Source organism: Urocitellus parryii, chromosome 3 (assembly GCF_045843805.1).
Source record: "Urocitellus parryii isolate mUroPar1 chromosome 3, mUroPar1.hap1, whole genome shotgun sequence".
Classification (NCBI taxonomy): domain Eukaryota; kingdom Metazoa; phylum Chordata; class Mammalia; order Rodentia; family Sciuridae; genus Urocitellus; species Urocitellus parryii.
Window position 1 is genome coordinate 54486359 of NC_135533.1, and position 22525 is coordinate 54508883.

Below are 22525 nucleotides of genomic sequence, written 5' to 3' on the forward strand. Positions count from 1 at the left end.
TGAGCCACAAGACTTTTTTGTTTTTCATTTTGAGACGGAGTCTAAGTTGCTGAGACTGGCTTCAAACTCACTATCCTCCTGCCTTAGCCTCCCAAGTTGCTGGGATTACAGGCATGTGCTGCTATGCCTAGCTCTGTATAGCTACCTTTATCTCTTAATTTTCTCCATTTTTTAATCACTCACAAATTTGTGGGTTCTTTATCGAAAGTTATCTTTTTAACACATAGTATCAGTTCTTTTACCTATTTACTTATTTTGCCTGGAAATCCTAAATTTCAGTAACACTTATAAGTTTCCTTGCCTATTTCTCTTAAAATTCAAGATTCACTTTATTATAACAGTATTCATGCACTGATCTAGAAAGATCTGAGGCCATACATATTATATATAAATAGCCAATTTTCCTATTGTGTTCTCCCTGGCAATGACCTTGTTTTCTTGGAAAAAAGACTATGGTTGGTAGTTATGTTTCAATATTTTACTCAGTGTTTTCCTTCCTTTTGATTCATTAAAAAAGTAAGCATTTAACAGTATAGCAGAGCGGTTCAGAACTTGAGCTCTGCACTTAGACTTCCTGGTTTGAAATTGCAGAGAGTAATGTTGGATAAGTTGCAGGCCCTGTCTGTGCTTGTTCCTCATCTGTGAAATGGGGAAAAGGATAGCTCCAACAGAGTAGCGCAAGTATTGAATGAGTTTGTATATGTTAAGTACTTAAATCAGTGCCTGGCATGTAGTGGACTTGAGTATTCTCACTGCTCTTCAACTGTTGCCTGCTCCACTCTTTCCTCATTATTATAGGGAAGCATTTATTACAGATCCCAGTGTACAGGAAGATGTCAGAATATGTTAGTTATAATTGTTGTGTTTAATAACTGTGCTTTAGGACAGGATATATAAAGAGTTGTCCTGATTTTTTTCCTCCAGAGTGTTATAGTGACTTTTTAAATGAAGATTTTGATGTGAAGACTTATACTTCCCAATCTATTCATCAAGCTGTAATTGCTGAACAACTAGCAAAACTTGCCCAAGGGATCAGTCAGTTGGATAAAGAACTACACCTACAGGTAATTCAGTTCTATTGGATCATACAGATTATTCAGCCTAATATGATAATTTAGCCTTTTTGTACAATCATTATTGTTAAATTTAAGTGCATGTTTGTATGAATAAATGCATATCTTACCAGTGACTTATTTTTCAAACTACATTTTTGCTTTTTGCAGAGTTTTCCATATATACCTGTCTAAAACATTTTATTTATTCTTACTGTTAACACTTAAATTGATGTGCAATGACTATAATGAGCAAAAAAAAATTAGAATGTCTTTGATTAAAAATAATAGAAAATGGAATTTTAGAAAGATAATAATGAGAAAAATTGGGATGTTATGTTGTGTTTGTAAACACAAAGGTAAAAAAAAAAAAACCTTTACTGAAATTAAAGAAAGTTGATAAATATGATAAATATTGTGGTGGGTAGAATACAACCGGAACAGTTAGGAGATGGGTCTTAATGTCTGATGTGTAGTTAACTGAATTTCATATCATTTATCATCTTTGAGTTTTTTTTTGTTTGTCTTTTAAATCTATGAAATGGGTTGGAATGACTAAGAGGAGGAGATTGCAGTAGATAATCTTGTAGGTTCCTTCCTCTTGTACAATTCTGTAATTTTTTTTTAGTACCCGGGATTGAACTCAGGGATGCTGGACCATTGAATCACATCCCCAGCCCTATTTTGTATTTTATTTAGAGACAGGGTCTCACTGAGTTGCTTAGTTAGTGCCTCACTTTTGATGAGGCTGGCTTTGAACTTGCGATCCTTCTGCCTCAGCCTCCCGAGCCATTGTGATTACAAGTGTGCACCATTGTACTGGCCAATTCTGTAATTTTCATAGGGTAGTTTTACTATATATTTCTGGTATTGCATTTTGCTTGAATGGGGACTTAATAAATAATTTTTTAGATAATGAAAAAAATATGCAAATAAATGGACCATGTACCATGAGACATGTCTACTTAAACTTTTTGTGTCTTAGTTTCTTAAATAAAATAGCAGGTTAGAGGATTTGTATGACTTTCTAATATTCCTTTAACTTAAAATTTTTTTATTATATACAGTTCAATATTTATTGACAAATATTTAGAAGACACTTTTAATTGTCATGTTTTGTGTCAGGCTGTGGGGATAGAGAAACACATTTCCTGACTTTCCAGGGACTCTTAGATCAGTGGCAGACAGACAGAAGTAATGGCGAACAGATGATGCTTATTTTAATTAGAATAGTACAAGGTGTTTGTGAGATAAGGGAGAATATAGTTAACTGTGTATGTAGTTCTAAGGTGTTGGCATTTTGCAAGAGTCATCTGAAATTCTTTCTGCCTGCTTATGCTTATTTTCTCTATTTTTGCACATAATACATTCTCTGTAGGAATCAGTATGAATTTAAAATTTAACATTTCATACATAGGACAAGTTACACTGTTAAGTTTAGGATGTGAGAGGAAATCTCTGAATTATAATATGAGATCTGAACATGCTATAAGTGGTGTTTTTACAGAAGCAAAATTGAGATAATACTAATTAATAAAACAAATACAATAAAATTAATTTGTCAGTGAGATGATTAATATTGCAAAAGATTTACTAGTAGTTAGGGCATGAGGAAAATTCAGATGTCTTCTGGTAACCTCAGAGGTTAAATTAGACTAACACTTGGATAAGAGAGGAAGAGACTTGATAGAATGACAGTGATATCTGAAATAGGACAAAGTGGAGGGTGTCAATGAATGAATCTTTGCTGATTAGGAACTTAAGTTTACCAAGATAGCTTTAGTTCTTTGTAGATACGAATAAGAAACTTTTATTCATTGGAATTAAGTGTAAAAAATGATAAGGATTTTTCATTCTAAAGATTTGCATAATTTCTTAATGTTCTTAGGAATCGCTTGCCAGTGAATTTTAACTTTTTTTTTTTTTTTGGTGCCAGGCATTGAATCCAGAGGTGCTCATCCACTGAGCCATGTTCCCCAGCCCTTGTTATATTTTTTTACATTGAGACAGGGCCTCACCACGTTGCTTAGGTCCTTGTTAAATTTCCGAGGCTGGCCTTGAACTTGCAATCTTCCTGCTTGAGCCTCCTGAGCTGCTGGGGTTATAGGTGTGTGCCACTGTGCCCAGCATGACCTTTAACTCTTAACCTTCTTTACTTTTGTTGTGGTCATCTACACTGCCCTAATTTTCTTATATAAAAATGTCAGTCTTTTGTAGGGAAGAGAATTTGCTGTGTCACCAGGAAACTGGAAGCAGGGATATATTTAAGTATAGATAGGCACCAAGCGCCTTATCTGTCCGTATTAGGATATAGCTTTGACGGCACTGAATTAAGTTCAAGAACTAAGAAAACCTGATGTTTGAAGACATTCTTTAAAGAGAAAGAAGAATAACCTGTCAAGAACTAGCTGATTTTTTCATTTTTGGTACAACTCCACTTATGTATCTCATTAGGGAAACCAGGGGCTTCCTATGGTCTGAGAGTTCTTATTTCTGAAGAATTAATGTAATGTGTTGAAGCTTAATCTCCAATGTAATAACATTAAGAGTTGAGGGAGTTTTGGGAGAGTAGTAGGGCCCTTATTAGTGAGGGCCAGGGGAGCTGTTCAGGTTTTCTATCATTGAAGACACAGAAGGCACCGTTTATAAGGAATGGGTGTTTACTAGACACCCACCACATTTGCCTGCACCTTGATCTTGGACTCAACGAACTCCAGAACTATGGACAATAAATCTGTGTTTGTGAAATTGGTCTGTGGTATTTTGTTTAGCACCCCAAATAGACTAAGACAGAGCTAGTGAAAAGGCAATATCTCCTCCTGTTCTATTAAACTATAAACAGATGTATGTGTTCCCACTAGTAACTCATTTGAAGCACACTTCCACAACCTCATAACCTTCTTTAAGTGTTTGTCCCATTTATACACCAAGAAAGAGCTTCGGTTCTTTATTGTGGTAACCAAGAAAAATGCATTATAGAGCAATTGTTGATTATTCATTCTTCATTTTCAGGTTGTTGCAAGACATGAAGATTTACTGGCACAAGCAACAGGGATTGAGTCTTTGGAAGGTACAGTTTATCAGCTACCACAGATTAAGTATGTTCTTGGGGAAGTTAAGAACCTTTAAGTGCAGATGGACCTAATATTAGAAATTGAGATGGGATAGAGTGGAGAGGATTATGCTTTTTGATGGCGTTGGGGTGGGACAGAAATTAATCTTGGGCATCTTAAATTTAACATAGCAGAGTTCAGGGCTCCAAATTGTATGTGTATGTGTACATAGTTTGCTACAAAGAAAATCAACGTATATATACATATATATATATATATATATATATATGTGCATAATATGTGCATATGTACATAAGTATACACACATATGTATATATCAATATTTTATTGAACAGAGAGTATTTAAACATTGGGATTGAATGAAATCCCCAAAAGATTATAGATGGAGTAGAGAAGATTTCTGAGAATCAAGTCTTGGGAGGTACTCCAACATGTAGAGATCTAGCAGAAGAAGGAAGAGTAGGATCGACAAACTCAAGGGTGTGATGACTTGAAGCCTAGAGAAGAATGTATTTTAGGGAGGGAGTGATGAAGTATGTCTGTGACCCTAAAGACAAAATTGACTGTTGAATTTGGCAACTTGGAGATTTCAGGTGGCCTCGATAAGATCTATTTCAGTGGAGTATTAGTGAAAACTGATTAAGAGTAGATTGTGAAGACAATAAGATGTAAGGAAATGCTGACAACCAAGACAAGTAGGGGAATGAACCATGAAACCAGCAAAAAGAAAGGAAAAAAAAATCCTCAGGTCCTTGTTAGATTCTGTTGGACTGAACCATATTAATGTATCATTGTATGCTGATAGGAATGTTTTATTAGTTCTAATGTTACTTTATTTAGAATATGAAAGGATGTCTATACTTAAATTTATTTAGATTACTATGTTTTCAAAATATGACTGTGCCAATTGAATATAGAAACTGAGTTTTAAGGAGAAGAATTCAAAATAATTGAATCACAATAATGGAAAGCCTAAATAATGAAGTTTAAGTTATCTCTGAAAACACTAATAATTTTGTAGTTTTTTCATCATGTTGTAAACCTGGATTATAAAGGCAGTAATATGCTTGCTGTCCATGTTTATTTGTATAATACATAATTCATTAATTCAAAAAATATTTATCATGGGGCTGGGGATGTGGCTCAAGCGGTAGCATGCTCACCTGGCATGCGTGCGGCCCGGGTTCGATCCTCAGCACCACATACCAACAAAGATGTTGTGTCCGCCAAAAAAAACTAAAAATAAATAAATATTAAAAAAATTCTTTCTCTTGTCTCTCTCTCTCTCTTTAAAAAAACAATATTTATCATGTACCTGCTAATGATTCTGAGTTAGGCTTTGATTATATAGTAGGGAATAAAAAAGATACTTTCCTTAATATCAGGAATTTATATCCTGGCAGGGGAGTAAAACATTAAACATATACAACTAAATATGTAATTACTTAATATAATTGTGCCATAAAGTAAAAATATAATATTCTATACAAGTGAATAAAAAAGGGAATCTAAATTAGTAGGGGATCTTGTTAGTAATTGTTTCTGTTAAGCACAAGTCTTGAAGAAATAGTAGGAATTATCTTATAGGAAATTAAGGGCTAGCTAGAGTAAGTACTCTATTTCCAGATAATGTGGGATCTAACAGACCAAGCTATGGACTATAGTTTTAATATAATAGTGAAGAGGAGACCACAGACGGGTTTTAAGCAGAAGAATAGTATGATACAATTTGAACTTTTGAAGATTTCAAGGCTTTGTTTTTATAGTAGTAAAGTACATGTAATAAAATTTACTATTTTAACCATTTTAAAGTATACAAATTAGTGGCATTAAGTACATTTACAGTATTCAAGAACTGTACTACTACCTAGTTCAAGAACTGTTTCACCACCCCAAATGAAAACCCAATACTCATTAAGCAGTCATACTCAGGTCCCTCAGATTTCTTTTGTGGGGTAAGCATTGAAGGGGAAAGCTAATTATAGGTTTTCATAACAGTGCAAGTAAAAGATATTGGTTGCTTGGATTAGGGTGGTGGCAGAAAATGTTAAAATTAGGTTTGTATATATATTAATTTTATTTAATTAATTTATTTTTACCCAGTGTGAATCCTTGTACTTGTAATGCCAATATAAGTTGTTGTTTTCCCAGGTGTTCTTCAGATGATGCAGACAAGAATTGGGGCTTTACAAGGAGCTGTGGATAGGTACTGTTATTCATTTTATAAATATATGGTATGAAATTATTTGTTTATATTTTGAAAATGATTTTTTTTTTTGTGGTGCTTGGGATTGAACTCAGGTACTTGTGCATGTGAGGCAAGTACTGTACCAACTGAGCTATATTCCCAGCCCTTTGAAGATGATTTTGTTCTTATTTCTCTTTCTCTTTTTTCCTCTCTTAGGATGAAAGCAAAAATTGTGGAGCCATACAATAAAATAGTAGCCCGCACAGCACAATTAGCAAGGCTTCAGGTAGGTTCTCACTTTTATTTTTATAAACTTTATTATTATTATTTATGTTGATTTTATAAATTTTATTTCTATAAACTTTATTATTATTATTCATGTTGTTTTATAAATGCGCTTATTTAAAGAATATATATCCTGCAGAAATAAAAGAATTGGATAGAACATGAGAGAAAAGGGGACGAAGTAATAAATAGCCCTAGAAGATATCCAGTTTAAAAAAACATAAATCCAAATTATTAAAGTGAATTATTTTAATTCTCATTATTGCTGTTTAATAAATCATTTACTGTTTTATTTTCATCTTCAATTTCTTTCATCAATTTTTATGGTTTTTGTTGTATAGATCTTTTACCTACTTAGTAGTTCTTAAGTATTTTATTTCATTTTTGTAGCTGTTAAAATTGGAGTATTTTCTGGATTTATTTTTCATTTTCAGTGTTCAGAAATACTACTGATTTTTTTGAGAATTTTTTAATATTTATTTTTTAGTTTTCGGTGGACACAACATCTTTATTTTATTTTTACGTGGTGCTGAGGATCGAACCCAGCAACCCGCACATGCCAGGCAAGCGCGCTACTGCTTGAGCCACATCCTCAGCCCAATACTACTGATTTTTGTATGTTGGTTTTTGTATCCTGCAACTTTATCAAATTCATTTTCTGTTTTTGGTGGAATATCAAGGGTTTTCTACATATTAGATCATAGCTGCAAATAGGGATGATTCTTCCTTTGGGGCTTGGATGCTTTTATTTCTCTTTCCTCATATCTCTGGCTAAGACTTTCAGTATTGTGTTGAATAGGTGTGGTAAGAGTAGATATCCTTCCTCTGTTCCTGATCTTAGAGTAAAAGCTTTGAACATTTTACCAGTGAGTACAATGTTACCTTTGGTATTGTATATGTATTATATATGGTGTCTATTGTGTTGAAGCACACTCTTTTGACAGCTAATTTGTTGAGAGTTTTTTTTACATTATGAAAGGATGTTGAATTTTGCCAAATGGCTTTTCTGCACCTGTTGACAGGATCATATGTTTTTTTTCTTCAATGTGTTAATGTGGTCAATCACTTTCATTGATTTGTGTATGTTGAACCATCTTTGTATCCCAAGGATAAATACCCTTTGGTCATTGTAATGATCCTTATAATATGCTGTTGAATTTGATAGTATTTTGTTGAGAATTTTGCATCTATATTGATTAGGGATATTGACCTGTAATTTTCTCTTCTTGTAGTGTCTTTGCTTGGCCTTGGTATCAGGGTATGCTAACCTCAAAAAATGAGTTTAAAAGCATCTCCTCCTCTTCTGTGTTTTGAAAGAGCGAGAACAATTGGTATTAATCTTTAAATGTTTGTCAGAATTTCATAAGTGAAAGTGTTAAGTTCCTGAACTTTGCTTTGATGGGATACTTTTTATTATAGATTCAATTTTGTTACTTATTATTGGTCTGTTCAGATTTTATTTCCTCATGATTTAGTCTTGGTAGGTTGTATATGTCTAGGAATTTATTCAATTTGTTGCTCTATAATTTTTCATAAATTATGATCCTTGTATTTCTGAGGTATCAATTGTAATTTGAGCCCTTTTTTTTCCTTAGTCTAATTAAAGTTTTTTTGAATTTGTGTATCTTTTCAAAACATCAGTTCTTAGTTTTGTTGATTTGAGGGGCAGTTCTGGGGATTGAACTCAAGGCCTCATGCATTGCTAGGTGTGAACTGAACTCTACCTTAGTTGATCTTTCCTATTCTTTTTTTTTTTTCTTATACCTTTATTTTATTTATTTATTTATTTATATTTATTTTTTAGGTGTAGATGGACACAACACAATGTCTTTATTTTTTTTATGAGGTGCTGAGGATCGAACCCAGGTCCCGCCTGTGCTAGGGGCCGCTCTACTGCTGAGCCACAATCCCAGCACCTATTTATTTATTTTTATGGATTGATTTTATTTTGTTTTAAGGATTGAACCCAGTGCCTCACACGTGCTAGGCAAGTACTCTACCAATGAGCCACAACCCCAGAGCCTCCTATTATGTTTCTAATCTTTTATTCTATTTCTGCTTTGATCTGTATTATTTTCTTTCATCTAATAACTTTAGGCTTAGTTTTTTTTTTCTTAGTTCTTGAGATTTAATGTTACTAGCTCATTTGAGATTTTATATTTTGATGTGGGTGTTTATTGCTATAGAATTCCATCTCAGAATTACTTTTGCTTTATCCCATAAGTTTTGGTATGTTATGTATTGTCCATTTTTGTTTTTCTAGAGATATTTTAAAATTTCCCTTTTAATTTCTTTTTTTGATCCATGGTTGTTTGGGATCATGCTGTTTAATTTCCACATTTGTAAATTTTCCAGAATTTAACCTGTTATTGATTTCTAGTTTCATATCATTGTGATCAGAAGAGATACTTGGTATAATTTTAGTTTTCTTCTATTTTTTAAGACTTGTTTTGTGGCCTAACATATGATCTATCTTGAGGAGTGTTCCTTTGAAGTTGAGAAGAATATATATTCTGCTGCTCTTGGATGGAATGTTCTATAAATGTCTGTTAGATCCATTTGGTGTACAGTGTGGTTCAGGTCTGCTATTTCCTTACTTCTTGGTGATCTGTACATTGCTTAAGGTGGGGTATTGAAGTCCCCTATTATTTGGCATTTCTCTCTCTCTCTCTCTTTTTTTTTTTTAATATTTATTTTTTTTTAGTTCTCGGCGGACACAACATCTTTGTTGGTATGTGGTGCTGAGGATCGAACCCGGGCCGCACGCACTCCAGGCGAGCGCGCTACCAGTTGAGCCACATCCCCAGCCCTCTCTCTCTCTCTTGCTCACTCAATTGATAGATTGGTATTAGCTTTAAATATTAAGGTACCTCTATGTATCGTGCATATATAATTATGGTTTTTAAGTCATCTTACTGAAGTGACCTCCTTTATCTTTATAAAATGATTTGTCTCTTTTTACGGTTTTTGGCCTATAGTCTGTTTTATCAATGTAGCTGTAGCTAGCTCTTGTCTCTTTAGTTTCCATTTTTATTTTCTACTTCTTCATGTTCCTCACATTCAGTCTGTGTATATTCCTAAAAGTGAAATGAGTGTCTTAGGGAATGCATAGTTGGGTCTTTTGTTTTTGTAAAAAATTTATTCAGTCACTGTGTCTTTTGACTGTGATAGTTGACTGTGATACTGTTGTTACTTTTTTCTGTTTCTTTTGTGGGTCCTTTACTCCTTTCTTGCTGTCTTTCTTTGTGATAAGGTGATTTTAAAATTTTTGAGATACTTTGATTTCTTTTCATTTATTTTTTGGGACTCTAGGGATTGAACCCAGGGCCTTTTGAATGCTAAACTCATGTTGTACCACCAAGCTACATCTCAAATCCTCTTATTTTTTATTCTTTTAATGTATCTATTAATAGATCTTGATGATTATCATGAGACTTTCGTAAAACACCCTATAGTTATAACAGGTTATTTTACACTGATCACAATTGAACTTTGCACAAAACCTTTTTATTTACTCCATCCTGTATTTTATATTTTGATGTACCCATTTATATCTTATTATTGCATATTTCTTAAAAATTATTGTAGCCATGATTTAATTGTTTTCTCTTTTAACCTTCCTGCTAAAGATACATGTGACTTGCATACCACCATTACAATATTAACGTACAGTAGTTCTCCATCTATTATTTGGATTTCTGTGGTTTCACTTGTCGGTGATCAACTATGGTCCAAACATATTAATTGGAAATTTTCAGAAATAAACAATTTATGTTTTAAGTTGCACATTGTTTTAAGTAGCAGGATTAAATCTTGTACTATTCTGCTCCATTCTGTGCAGAATATGAGTTATCTCTTTGTCCAGTATATCCATAGTGTATATGCTATACACACCTTTTAGTTACTTAGTCTCATCAGATTAACTGTTATGACATTGCAGTACTTGTATTTGGGGTACATTTCTATCTGTGGATTAAGGCATTCAACAGGAATTCTCAGACTGTATTTCTCATGGATAATGGGACTGACTATGTGTTCTGAATTTGAATACGTACTTGCTTTTATCAGTGCTTTCTACTTTCATATATTTTCATGTCACTAATTATCATCTTTTGTTTAAAAACTCCCTTTAGCATTTCTTGTAAGGCAGTCTAGTGGTGATGAACTTTCTCAGCTTTTGTTAGAGAAAGCTAATTTTTTTCCTTAATTTCTGAAGGATAGTTTTGCTGATAAAAGTATTTTTAGTTGGCAGTATTTTTCTTTTAGCATGTTGAATTGATCTCTCCTGGCCTGTATGGTTTCTGCTGGAAAATCTGCTTTTTAGTTGTATTGAAATTCCTTTGTATACAATATGCCTCTTTGCTCTTGCTGCTTTCAAGATTTTGGTTTTATCTTTGATTTTTTTTTTTTTTTAAAGAGAGAATGAGAGAGTGAGAGAGGAGAGAGAGAGAGAATTTTTAATATTTATTTTTTAGTTCTCGGCGGACACAACATCTTTGTTGGTATGTGGTGCTGAGGATCGAACCCGGGCCGCACGCATGCCAGGCGAGCGCGCTACCGCTTGAGCCACATCCCCAGCCCCTTATCTTTGATTTTTAAAGTTTATTTTGCTCTGGTCTTGATTGGGTGAAATTGGGGATCTTTTAGAGATTCCTGTCCCTGGATTTTTGTCTTTCCTAGAATTGGTAAGCTTGTCATCTTTTCTGCCCATTTCTCTGCCTCTTCTGGCCTACATTGGTGTGTTTGATGGTAACTACTATAAGCTTTTTTTGCTTTTTAAAATTCTTTTATCTTTATATTTGTCTGATTCAGTAGTTAAACCTGTCTCTGAGGTCACTGATTCTTTCCTTTGCATGATCAAGTCAGCTGTTGAAATGTATGGATATTTTCTCATTATTGTGTTCTTTTTTATAGTTTCAATTAATTGTTGAAATTCTCATTTTGTTTTTTTTGTCCTTTCTCTCATTCCATTTAGCTGTGTTTTTTGGTTGCTTTCTGAGCTGCTTTAAGGTGATTATTTTGAATTCTTTGGAAGTATGTAAATCTCTATTCCTTAATTATTGGTTATTGGTGCTTTATTTTGTTTTCTTTGATGGTTTTCCTGATTATTAGTGATCCCTGTTGCCTTGTGTTGGTATCTGCACATTTAAAGAATTAGGGACTTACTCCTGTCTATGCAGACTATATTTGACTGGGAATGCCCTTCCGCATTGAGCCTGTTCAGAGATTGTGGGTAGAGCATCTGGTGTGGTTCAGGTGCAGGCTTGTTGCTGGGGTCCTTGGGGTAGGCTGGTTTGGTACCTGGTCATCAGTTGGACAAGTTTGGCTTCAGGGTCCAAAGCATTGGATCTGGAGCCTATGTCCAATGAGGAAGGTCTTTGAGATCTTTTCAGATTTTGGAGATCTTTGAGGTTCCTGTCCTTGGATATTTGTTTTTCCTAGAATTGGTAAGCTGTTGTCATAAATTTTCTGCCCCTGTTTCTCTGCTTTTTCTGGCCTACATTGGTGTGTTTGATGGTGTTTCATAACTTCTCTAAGTTTTTTGTTTTTGATGAAAGAACAAACAAGGCTTGTCATCGGAGCAAATGCCCGTTTATTGAGGAACAGCTCTGCATATTTATAGAGCCAGGGGTGGTTTGACAATTGGCATGGGGTGCTTTTTGATTGGAGGGTAAGGATCAGGTGAGCCAGCAGGGCTCTGATTGGTGGGTAAGGATCATGTGAGCCAGCAGGGCTCACCATTTGACGGCTCTTCTTGGGGGATGGGGGAAGTTAGTCTTTGGAGCCGGGGCGACTCCCAACAGTTTTTAAATTTATATCAGCTTGGGTCTGCTGGTTTAGGCCTTCATCCTGGATCCGTAGTGCTAGGCTAGCTCCCACTGTGGTGGATCTGTTGACTTAGCTTTACTCTTACATGACTGGAGCCTGTATTTGTGAGGGCCAGCCTGAAACCTATGTCCTTGGACACTGATCTGATACTGGGACTGACTCTGAGCCTGAATCTGCAAGATGAAGCTAAGTGCTAGAACATTCTGGTACCCAGATCCTCTGGGACAGATTTGAAACCTGAATCCATGGGTGTGGCCTGGATTTGTGGTGAGTCTGGGTTGTAAGCCTGTGGGTTGGGTCTTTGTCCTGAGTCTACTAGGGGTAGCCTGGGGCATGAATGAATCTATAGGGGACTTTCTGGACCTCTTTTATATATAGTATTGACCTGGAATGTAGGTCCATGAGGGTTGGCCTGGAACTTGGGTAATAAGGACAGGTCTAAGTTATGGCTTTGTGACTGGGTGTTGTGTTCTACTGGCATGGGCCTAGACACTTGGTCTGCTGGAGCAGACTGGGATGCTGGGTTTGCTGAAAAGTGGGGCCACAGTGGCAGATCTGGAGTTTTTCTCTGGTGTCTGGCTTTATGTCTGAGGCTATAGATGCCTATATGGTATTGTGGTGGGCCTGAACTGGGGCCACGTGATCTGGTTTGGAGCATGATGCTGCGGGGGCTTGCCTGATTCTAGTGTCTGTGGGTGCTAAGCTGATGCAGAGGGCAGACTTGAAGCCTAGCTAGGTCTGTGGTGCTGTCTGGTGCTGAATTAGTCCTGGAGATGTCTGTAATGCTAACCTGGAGTCTGGGCCACAGGGTTTGGCTTATTGCTCGAATAGACCCCAAATATGGGGCTACTCAGAGACTGGGTTTTTGGGGTATTAACCTGATGGTGGGATGGGTCAGGAGGTCTGGTCTGCAAGTGCTGGCACAGAATGTGGGATATTAGGGTTTGTCTGATACTGGCTTTCACTGTGGAATGCTTGCTGTTAGGGTCCAAGCCAAAGTCCAGTGCTCATTTCTTTCTCTGTCCCTCTCCCAGAAGGTATTTTTGTGCCAAGGTGCCTGGGGTGGGGAAAGGGTACATGGCCATTTCTATTAATGTGTCATTTCTTATTTCTGTGCTATACTCAGATGCTGTAATGTCTCACCTGCTTTTCTTTGATCTTGTGAAGGTATTTTTGTGCTTGGAAAAATTATGCAAATTATTGTGGCTGCAAGCTGAAATGCTGGAAATTATGTTATCTTGCTGACATAATTCTTCAACATCTCGTATTGATTTTTTTGTTTTTTTTATGTTATCTAAAACTGTAGTACCCAACTTTTTGAAAATAGTATGCCTTTAAAAAATGATTCATCCATGTTGATTGTTTAGTTGCTTAATTTTTATTGCTGTAGAATATTCTGCTGATTTCATATAAATGGATCATACATTTGAGGCATTTTATGTTTGGCTTCCTTCATTTGGCATAGTATTTTCAAGATTTATTCATTTTGCAGGATAGATCATTCATCCTTTTTTAAAGACTAATAGTATTTCATTGTGTGAGTATGCTACTTTTTGTTTATCTATTGATTGATGGACATTTTTTTCTGCTTTTTAGCAATTATAAATTAAGGCTGCTATGAACAAGTTTTGTGTCTAATTTTTTGTGTGGACATATTTAAATAAATTCTCTTGGATATGTTTATTCCTAAGAATATCTATGACAGGTCATATAACAACTCTGTGTGTAACATTTTGAGGGATGCCAAACTGTTTCCAAGGCATCTGCACTATTTTCTATTCCTATCAGGAATGTGTGAGGTTCTAAGTTTTCTATTTCTTTCCAACATTTTTCTTTTTAATAGAGCAGTTGTATTGGATGTGGAAAAAGTATCTCAATCCAGGTATAGATATTCATGCCTGTAATCCCAGTGTCTTGGGAGGCTAAGGCAGGAGGATTGTGAGTTAGAGGCCAGTCTCAGCAATTTATAGAGGCTCTAAGCAACTCAGCAAGATCCTGTCTCTAATAAAATACAAAAAGGGGCTAAGGATGTGGCTCAATGGTAAAGCACCTCTGGGTTCAATCCCCAGTACCTAAAACAAAACAAAACAGAAACTCATTGTCATTTTAATTTACATTTCCCTAGTAACTAATGATATTGACTGTGTCTTATTGACCACTTATATATGTTCTTTAGAGGAATGTCTATTCAAACCCTTTGCCCATTTTTTAATTGGGTATCTGTCCCTCTTCCCTTTGTGTTAACTTTCTGTTACTGTAAGAAAACTCTAAGAAGTCAGAATTTAAAGAGAAAAACTTTATTTTTATTTTTGATCATAGTTTTGGGGGTATCACCGTGACTGGTTGGCCTCATTGCTTTGGGCCTGTGGTGACACAGCACATAATGGTGGGAGTGTATGGTAGAGGTCATTCACCTCTTGGTGGGGAAGTGAAGAAGGGAGAGAAAGACACCAGAGTTGTATAGCCCCCTTGATGGCATGTCCCCACTGACTTAAGATCTCCTAGGAAGTCCTACCTCTTGAAGTTTTCTACCACCTTTCAATAGCACCAACTTGAGAACTCACTCAACAGGCCCTGGGGGACACTCCACAACCACACTATATCACTCTTCCATTCTTCCTTATAGAATTAATTCTTATTAGTTTTTTTCATGTAGAAGATATCATCCCATTGTATTCTGGCTTCTAAATGAGTTATGAGAAACTGTCAGGACTATGATCTGCTATTTCCTTTGGCTGCTGCTGCTGCTGCTGCTGTTGCTGCCTTTTTTTTTGTGTGTGTGTGGTACTAGGGATTGAATTTAGGGGCACTGTACCACTGAGCTATGGATGTGCTCAGTGGTAAAGCACCTCAGCCTTTTTATTTTGTATTTTGAAATGGGGTCTCACTAAATTGTTGAAACTGGCCTCAAATTTGCAATCCTCCTGTCCAGCTCTCAAAGTCACTGACATTACAGTCATGTGCCATCGTACTCGGCTCCTTTGGCATCTTTTAAGATTTTCTTCCTTTTTGATTCCTCTCAGTATCAGAAAGTGGTTTCTTTTATTCATCTCATTTGCAGTTCGTTTTCTATGTTCATTGTATGAATTTGTCTCCTTTATTTCTAACCCGTGATTTCTTCAAGTCTACACTGTTCTGTTTCTTGAGATTGTGATTAAATTTACGCTCAAGGGCTGGGGGTTTGTCTCAAGCAGTAGCACGCTCGCCTGGCATGCGCGGGGCGCTGGGTTTAATCCTCAGCACCACATAAAAATAAAATAAAGATGTGTCCACCGGAAACTAAAAAATAAATATTAAAAAATTCTCTCTCTTTTTCTCTCTCTCTTTTGAAAAAATTTACACTCAATTATTGTTATAAGTTCTTTACCCCCTTTATTTTATATTTTTGTTTCTCCCTGCTGTTTTCTGAAGTGTTTTTTTTTCCCTTCCCTCTGAATTAGATGATCTTCCATTCTATTAATTTTTTCTTTAGCAACTGCTAGATTGTGGATAAGCTAATCTAAGTAATACTATTTTGCTAAATCTTGGTCATTATTTAATTTTTATTTATTTTTTTCTTTTTCTTCATTGTATAATTTTTTAGAAGTTCGATTTTTTTCTTTTCCTAAAATGCTGCATCAACTCTCATATTTCCTGTTTCTTGAACATATTCTATTGAGGTTTTTTGTTATCTGAATTCAGTAGAACAGTGTTATTGGTTTTTACAAATTTATCTTAGTGTTGTTTGTTAGCTCTGTCCAGTTTCCCTGTTTGCCTGGTTGTGTTTTGCTATGGGTTGGATATTTTACTTGAGAGATCTTTTTTTTTTTTTTTAATATCTGAGTCTTTCAGAGAGGATTTATTTCTCTTAAAATAAGCATTAAACTCAGTTTTAGCCCCTGTCCCCTACTTTGCCTCAAAGGCTATCAAGATTCATTCTGGAATTAGCAAGTATTTTAAGATTACAAGTGCATTTGCTTCTTTATTCTTTGGGTTCACTTCTTTTGCTTCACATTTGGTCTGATATTTGTGTTATCATTTCATTGCTCTTTTGAAATGTCTTTATGTTTGAGAAAACATTTTTAGTTGTTTTCCATGGGAAGCAAATATCTAGCCTGCCTTACTGAAAATAGGAAAACTGCATACTTCATCTTTCTAAAACCACATCAGGTCGTTTTTTTCCACTTGATATAATTATTCAGTTGTTTCTCATTAAGAAATAGAATGAAGGCCCTTGTCTTTAATGGGCATGAGCCACTTCATGATGTGGCCTCTTTTTAACTTTATCAACTTTGCCTTTTGTCATTCTAAAAATATTTACCATGGATACTATTTAATTCTAAACTACTTATTATTTCTGAGTGTGCAAGAGATTCTCACATTTATTCATTTGCACATTTTCTCTTTCCTAACTCAGAATGTTCTTGATACTTAACAGATTTCATTAGGTATGTCAGCTCTTGTGAGTTCTGTTCTCCTTACTCTGGCAAAGCGTAATATTTATTTTTCATTATTTGATTCCTTTAATAATCACATAAATATTTTCATATAGCTCTTTCTGCATAACTTTGCCTTTCTTTAAACTCTTCCATAAGACTAAATTCCTTGAAGGTTATGATAATACATTAATATTTGAATCACAACCTTAGCAGAGTATTATGTACCAGGCACTTATACTAATTAAAAAAATGAATAAAATGGCTGGGTGCAGTTGTGCATCCCTGTAATCTGAGAGACTCAGAAAACTGAGACAGGAGGATCACAAGTTCAAGGCCAGCCTCAGCAACTTAGTAAGACCTTCAGCAACTTAGTGAGAACTGTCTTAAAGCAAAAAATAAAATAAAGTGGTGATGCAGTTCAGTGGTTACTGGGTTCAATCCCTATTACCAAAAGGACTACAATAATTTTTTTTCCATAGCACATTTGTGTTTTTTTCAAACATGTGGCATGTGATTAAACAAAACATGTAATTTTTAATGTATTTGTACGTGTCTCGTATTACAGTTTGAGAAATAGAGCATGCAAGAAGAGTTTGAATGTCTTTTTCAGATGGTGGAGATGAGATATTTTCAAATTATTTTGGGGACAGCCAGCCAGCAATAGATACATTTTTGGTCAGTGAGAATGCAGAGGAACCTTTCTCATAGGTATAATGGAGAGTGGAACATTGTTCAATCTGTAATATCAACCTAGCACCTGTTCTGAAACCTCAGTTCCTGAATTTTTTCTTCTTTTTCTGTTACTGTGGGCTTTTTCTTACTTGTGCTGTGGATTAAGCGTCAGTCTTTTCACTTGCTCATTTTTCTGTTTACTCATTCTTGTATCTTGTAATTTTCATTTATAGACTCCTATCAACCTATGTCAATGCAGGGAATATTGTTTTTATAAACTTTTCTTAGGAAACTAGTAGTGTTTTTCAGTTACCAAAATGATTAGAGAAATACCAGTGTAAAGACTTTCGATGAGCATTAGAACTAAGATAAATAGGGCCGGAAAGGAATGTATAGTAGGTGATAACTGTATGCTTTGATAAAGAAATAGAATCCAGAAAAAAATTAGCTCATTTTCAACAATCATAGTTTTATTATGGTGTTGGTTTTGTTAGATACTGTTTTCTGTGTATTGTGCAGTCAAGCAAATAAATTATTTTAAGTTATCACCCGTATCCTTAAGAACCAAGAGTCTCAGCATGGAAATAATGATATACTGATATAATATAGAAGGTTAAATAAATACCCTGTACTTTTTTTTTTTTTTTTAAAGAGAGAGTGAGAGAGGAGAGAGAGAGAGAGAATTTTTTAATATTTATTTCTTAGTTCTCGGCGGACACAACATCTTTGTTGGCATGTGGTGCTGAGGATCGAACCCTGGCCGCACGCATGCCAGGCGAGCGCGCTACCGCTGAGCCACATCTCCAGCCCTTATACCCTGTACTTTTGATCTTTAATTGGAAATTATCCCTAGGAACTTGAGATATTTTAATTTTATTTTAAAAGAGTGCAAAATTGTATATTTCTCTGTATATATTTGTACATATGTATATGTATAATGTTAATCTGAGAAGTCTATATTGTAGATTAAAGCAAATGAATATTTATGCTATATTTTAATTATGACATTTCCTAGCTATATCTATGGAAAATTCTCAGAAATGAACAAAACTAGTTCCGAGAATGTGGTCTTGAAATGCTATTTCTTCCTAAAAGAAACAAGGGCTTCTTTGAGAACTCTTTGATTCCAGATCTGGGACATGAATTGTATAAAATGATTTTGAAACATTTTTTATACCAGATAACAAAGAATATATTGGTGACTACTAGGTCTATGACAAAAGAAATCAGAAGCCAATTTAAAGATGCCCGAGGTTGCTCAACTATCTCACTTTCAGCCCTAAAAATCCTAAATTTGGGAGATTTCAGTCTCAGACAATGTAGTACAGTTGATCACTCTGAGGCTCCCACTAGTCACAATGGGTCAATTTGAGTACCAATAAGGATAATAGCTCACAACGAATTGACATATTATGTTTACATTTATGAATTCATTTATAATGGAAAAAAAACAAACTAAGAACAAATTCTTGTTGTTTGTTCATCATTAGTGGATATTAGGAAACCCTTCCTTTTGGAAATACAAGCTGAGAGGAAGATAAGTATTTATGCTTACTTTCCCGTATGAGCTGTACCCTTAAGGATAGACAAATATACTTAAGGTAAAAAATTTTCATAGAGAAATTTTTATGTGCTAGCAAACAAAGATTAAATAATAGTACATCGTTTTGCATTTACTCAGGTTTTGATGAATTTTGATATTTAATATCAGTGGTTGCTAATAATAAAAGAAAATCGAACGTATGACTTTATTATTGGTTGCTAATAACACAAGAGAAAATCATATATGTGATTTATTACCACTTAATGATAACTTGCCAGAAATGATAAACCTAAATCTGAAGAACCTGTCTACATCCTGTTTGTAGGAAATGTAGAAGATTGAGGAATTTCTTAAATTTGATACTTTTTTAAGATTTGTATTTATTTAGAGAAGTAAGGCATGAATGAGTCTTTAGCATCTGGAAAGAATGGACAGATTAAGGGCTGGGGTTGTCGCTCAGTGGTAAAGCGCTTGCCTAGCATGTGTGAGGCACTGGGTTTGATTCTCAGCACCGCATATAAAGAAATAAAATAAAGGTCCATTGACATTAAAAAAAAAGAATGGGCAAATAACATATTAATAGTAATTATAATGAAACTTGATTGGATCTGCTACACATATTTAACATTGTGATATTTGCACAGGTTGCCTGTGATTTGCTTCGGCGAATTATTCGCATCTTGTATCTCAGTAAGAGACTCCAAGGACAACTGCAAGGGGGAAGTAGAGAGATAACAAAAGCTGCTCAGAGTCTCAATGAACTTGGTAAGTCCTTTTCTGATTATTTAAATAGAGGTTTAAAGATTTTAAGTTTTAGATTTATTGATATTTATTATTACCGTTAACAAATATTATTGATCAAGTTTTTGAAAAGTTGGCTGTAGATAGCATTGTCACATTTTTCAGAATTGGTGAGTAAAATAATTTGCTTTCTTGAATGTCTGTTACTTTTAAAATTATATCATAAATTGGTCCTTTTTCATATATAGATCTGTAGATTTTGACATTTGTGGATTTATGTAACCACCACCACAGTCATGATATGGAATAGTTCTTTCATTGCCCCAAATTTGCTCATCAACACTTGATAATCACATACAGACCATCTGCCTCTAATGCAGGCAACCACTGATCTTTATTGTTGTGTTTCATCTTTTTAAGAAAGTCAAGTAAATGAAATTATAAAGTATGTAATCTTTTGAGGTTGGCTTCTTTTACTTGGCATAACACCTCTGAGATTTATCCAAGTTGTTGGGTGTACCACTGGTTTGTTACTTTATATTTGTTGGACTATCATTCTGTGGATGTGCTGTGGGTTGTTTATTGATTCACTAATTGGACATTTGTGTTCTTTCCAGTTTTTGGTGATTATAAGTAGAACTGCCATAAATCCTTGTGTTTTCATGAGAGCTTAATTTTTCATTTCTCTAGGGGAAATGTCAAAGAGAAATGCTGTTTCTAGGTGACCATTCCTATGTTCATATTTTGCCTACATTCCTTATTTGTTCATTCTATACTCAGACATTTATAGCAGGCCCTTAGCATTCAGGGGTTTAGTTTTCATGGTTTTGACTGCTAACAAGCTTCAAGGTCCATTATATAGCAATTCATAATTTTTCTGGGAAAATTTTTTAATAGTGAATACACATAGAAATGCTCACACCTGTGGTTTATTTTTATTTTTTTTTTATTTATTTATGACAGTGGAATGCATTACAATTCTTATTACACATATATATGGTTGTATATAAAGTATGTTGACACCCAATTCGAGTCTTCATATATGTACTTTGGATAATAATGATCATCACATTTCCACCATCCTTGTTAATCCCCTGCCCCCTCCTTTTCCCTCCCATCCCTCTTCCCTATCTAGAATTCATCTAATCCTCCCATGCTTTCCCTCCCTACCCCGCTATGAATCAGCCTTCTTGTATCAGAGAAAACATTTGGCATTTGTTTTTTTTGGGATTGGCTAACTTCACTTAGCATTATCTTCTCTAACTCCATCCATTTACCTGCAAATGCCATGATTTTATTCTCTTTTAATGCTGAGTAAAATTCCACTGTGTGTATATGCCACATTTATTTTATTCATTCATCCACTGAAGGGCATGTAGGTTGGCTCCACTAAACTATAGTTTAGCTATTGTGAATTGTGCTGCTATAAACATTGATGTGGCTGTGTCCCTGTAGTATGCTGTTTTTAAGTCCTTTGGGTATAGGAGAGGGATAGCTGGGTCAAATGGTAGTTCCTTTCCTAGATTTCCAAGGAATCTCCATACTGCTTTCCATATTGGCTGTGCTAATTTGCAGTCCCACCAGCAATGTATGAGTGTACCTGTTCCCGCACATTCTCGCCAAAACTTGTTGTTTGTCTTCATGATAGCTGCCATTCTGACTGGAGTGAGATGATATCTTAAAGTAGTTTTGATTTGCATTTCTCTGACTGCTAGAGATGATGAGCATTTTCTTTTTATATATTTGTTTTTTTTTTTTTATTGGTCGTTCATAACATTACATAGTTCTTAATACATCATATTACACGGTTTGATTCAAGTGGATTATGAACTCCCGCTTTTACCCCGTATACAAATTGCTGTATCACATCAGTTACCCTTCCATTGATTGACATATTGCCTTTTTAGTGTCTGATGTATTCTGCTGTCCGTCCTATTGTCTACTATCCCCCCTCCCCTCCCCTCCCCTCCCCTCCCCTTTTCTCTCTCTACCCCTTCTACTGTAAATCATGTCTTCCATTTGTATCTTTTTATATATTTGTTGATTGATTGTATATCCTTTCCTGAGAAGTGTCTGTTCAGGTCCTTGGCTCATTTATTGATTGGTTATTTGTTTTTTCGATGCTTAGCTTTTTGAGTTCTTTATATATCCTAGAGATTAGTGCTCTATCTGATGTGTAAGGGATAAAAATTTGCTCCCAGGATGTAGGCTCTCTGTTCACCTGACATATTTTTATTTTTTTTGCTGAGAAGAAACTTTTTCGTTTGATTCCATCCCATTTATTGATTCTTGGTTTTAATTCTTGTGCTATAGAAGTCTTATTAAGGTAATTAGGGCCTAATTCCATATGATGAGATTAGGGACTACTTTTTATTCTATTAGATGCAGAGTCTCTGTTTTAATTCCTAGGTCCTTGATCCATTTTGAGTTAAGTTTTGTCCATGGTGAGAGATAGGGGTTGGTTTAATTTCATTTTGTTGCATATGAATTTCCAGTTTTCCAGGACCATTTGTTGAAGATATTATCTTTTCTCTGTGCATGTTTTTGGCAACTTTGTCTAATATAAGATAATTGTAATTTTGTAGGTTAGACTCTGTGTCGTCTATTCTGTACCAGTCTGTTTTGGTCTACCAGTCTGTTTTGGTTACTATTTGGTTACTATGCTGTTTTTGTTATTATTGCTCTATAGTATAGTTCAAGGTCTGGTATGGTGATGCTACCTG

At 35.0% G+C, this 22525-nt stretch overlaps 1 protein-coding gene across 2 annotated transcripts in view; it reads left to right on the plus strand.

Annotated features, from left to right (window-relative positions):
• The window catches only part of Cog5 (component of oligomeric golgi complex 5), a 342572-nt gene that overhangs the window by 5871 nt on the left and 314176 nt on the right, over positions 1-22525 (plus strand). For both annotated transcript variants that reach the window (XM_026395775.2, XM_026395774.2), the window contains exons 2-6: positions 925-1064; positions 4065-4122; positions 6278-6332; positions 6531-6600; positions 19706-19826. In XM_026395775.2, coding sequence (XP_026251560.1) covers positions 925-1064; positions 4065-4122; positions 6278-6332; positions 6531-6600; positions 19706-19826 — 444 coding nt within the window. The remainder of the gene's footprint in view (positions 1-924; positions 1065-4064; positions 4123-6277; positions 6333-6530; positions 6601-19705; positions 19827-22525) is intronic.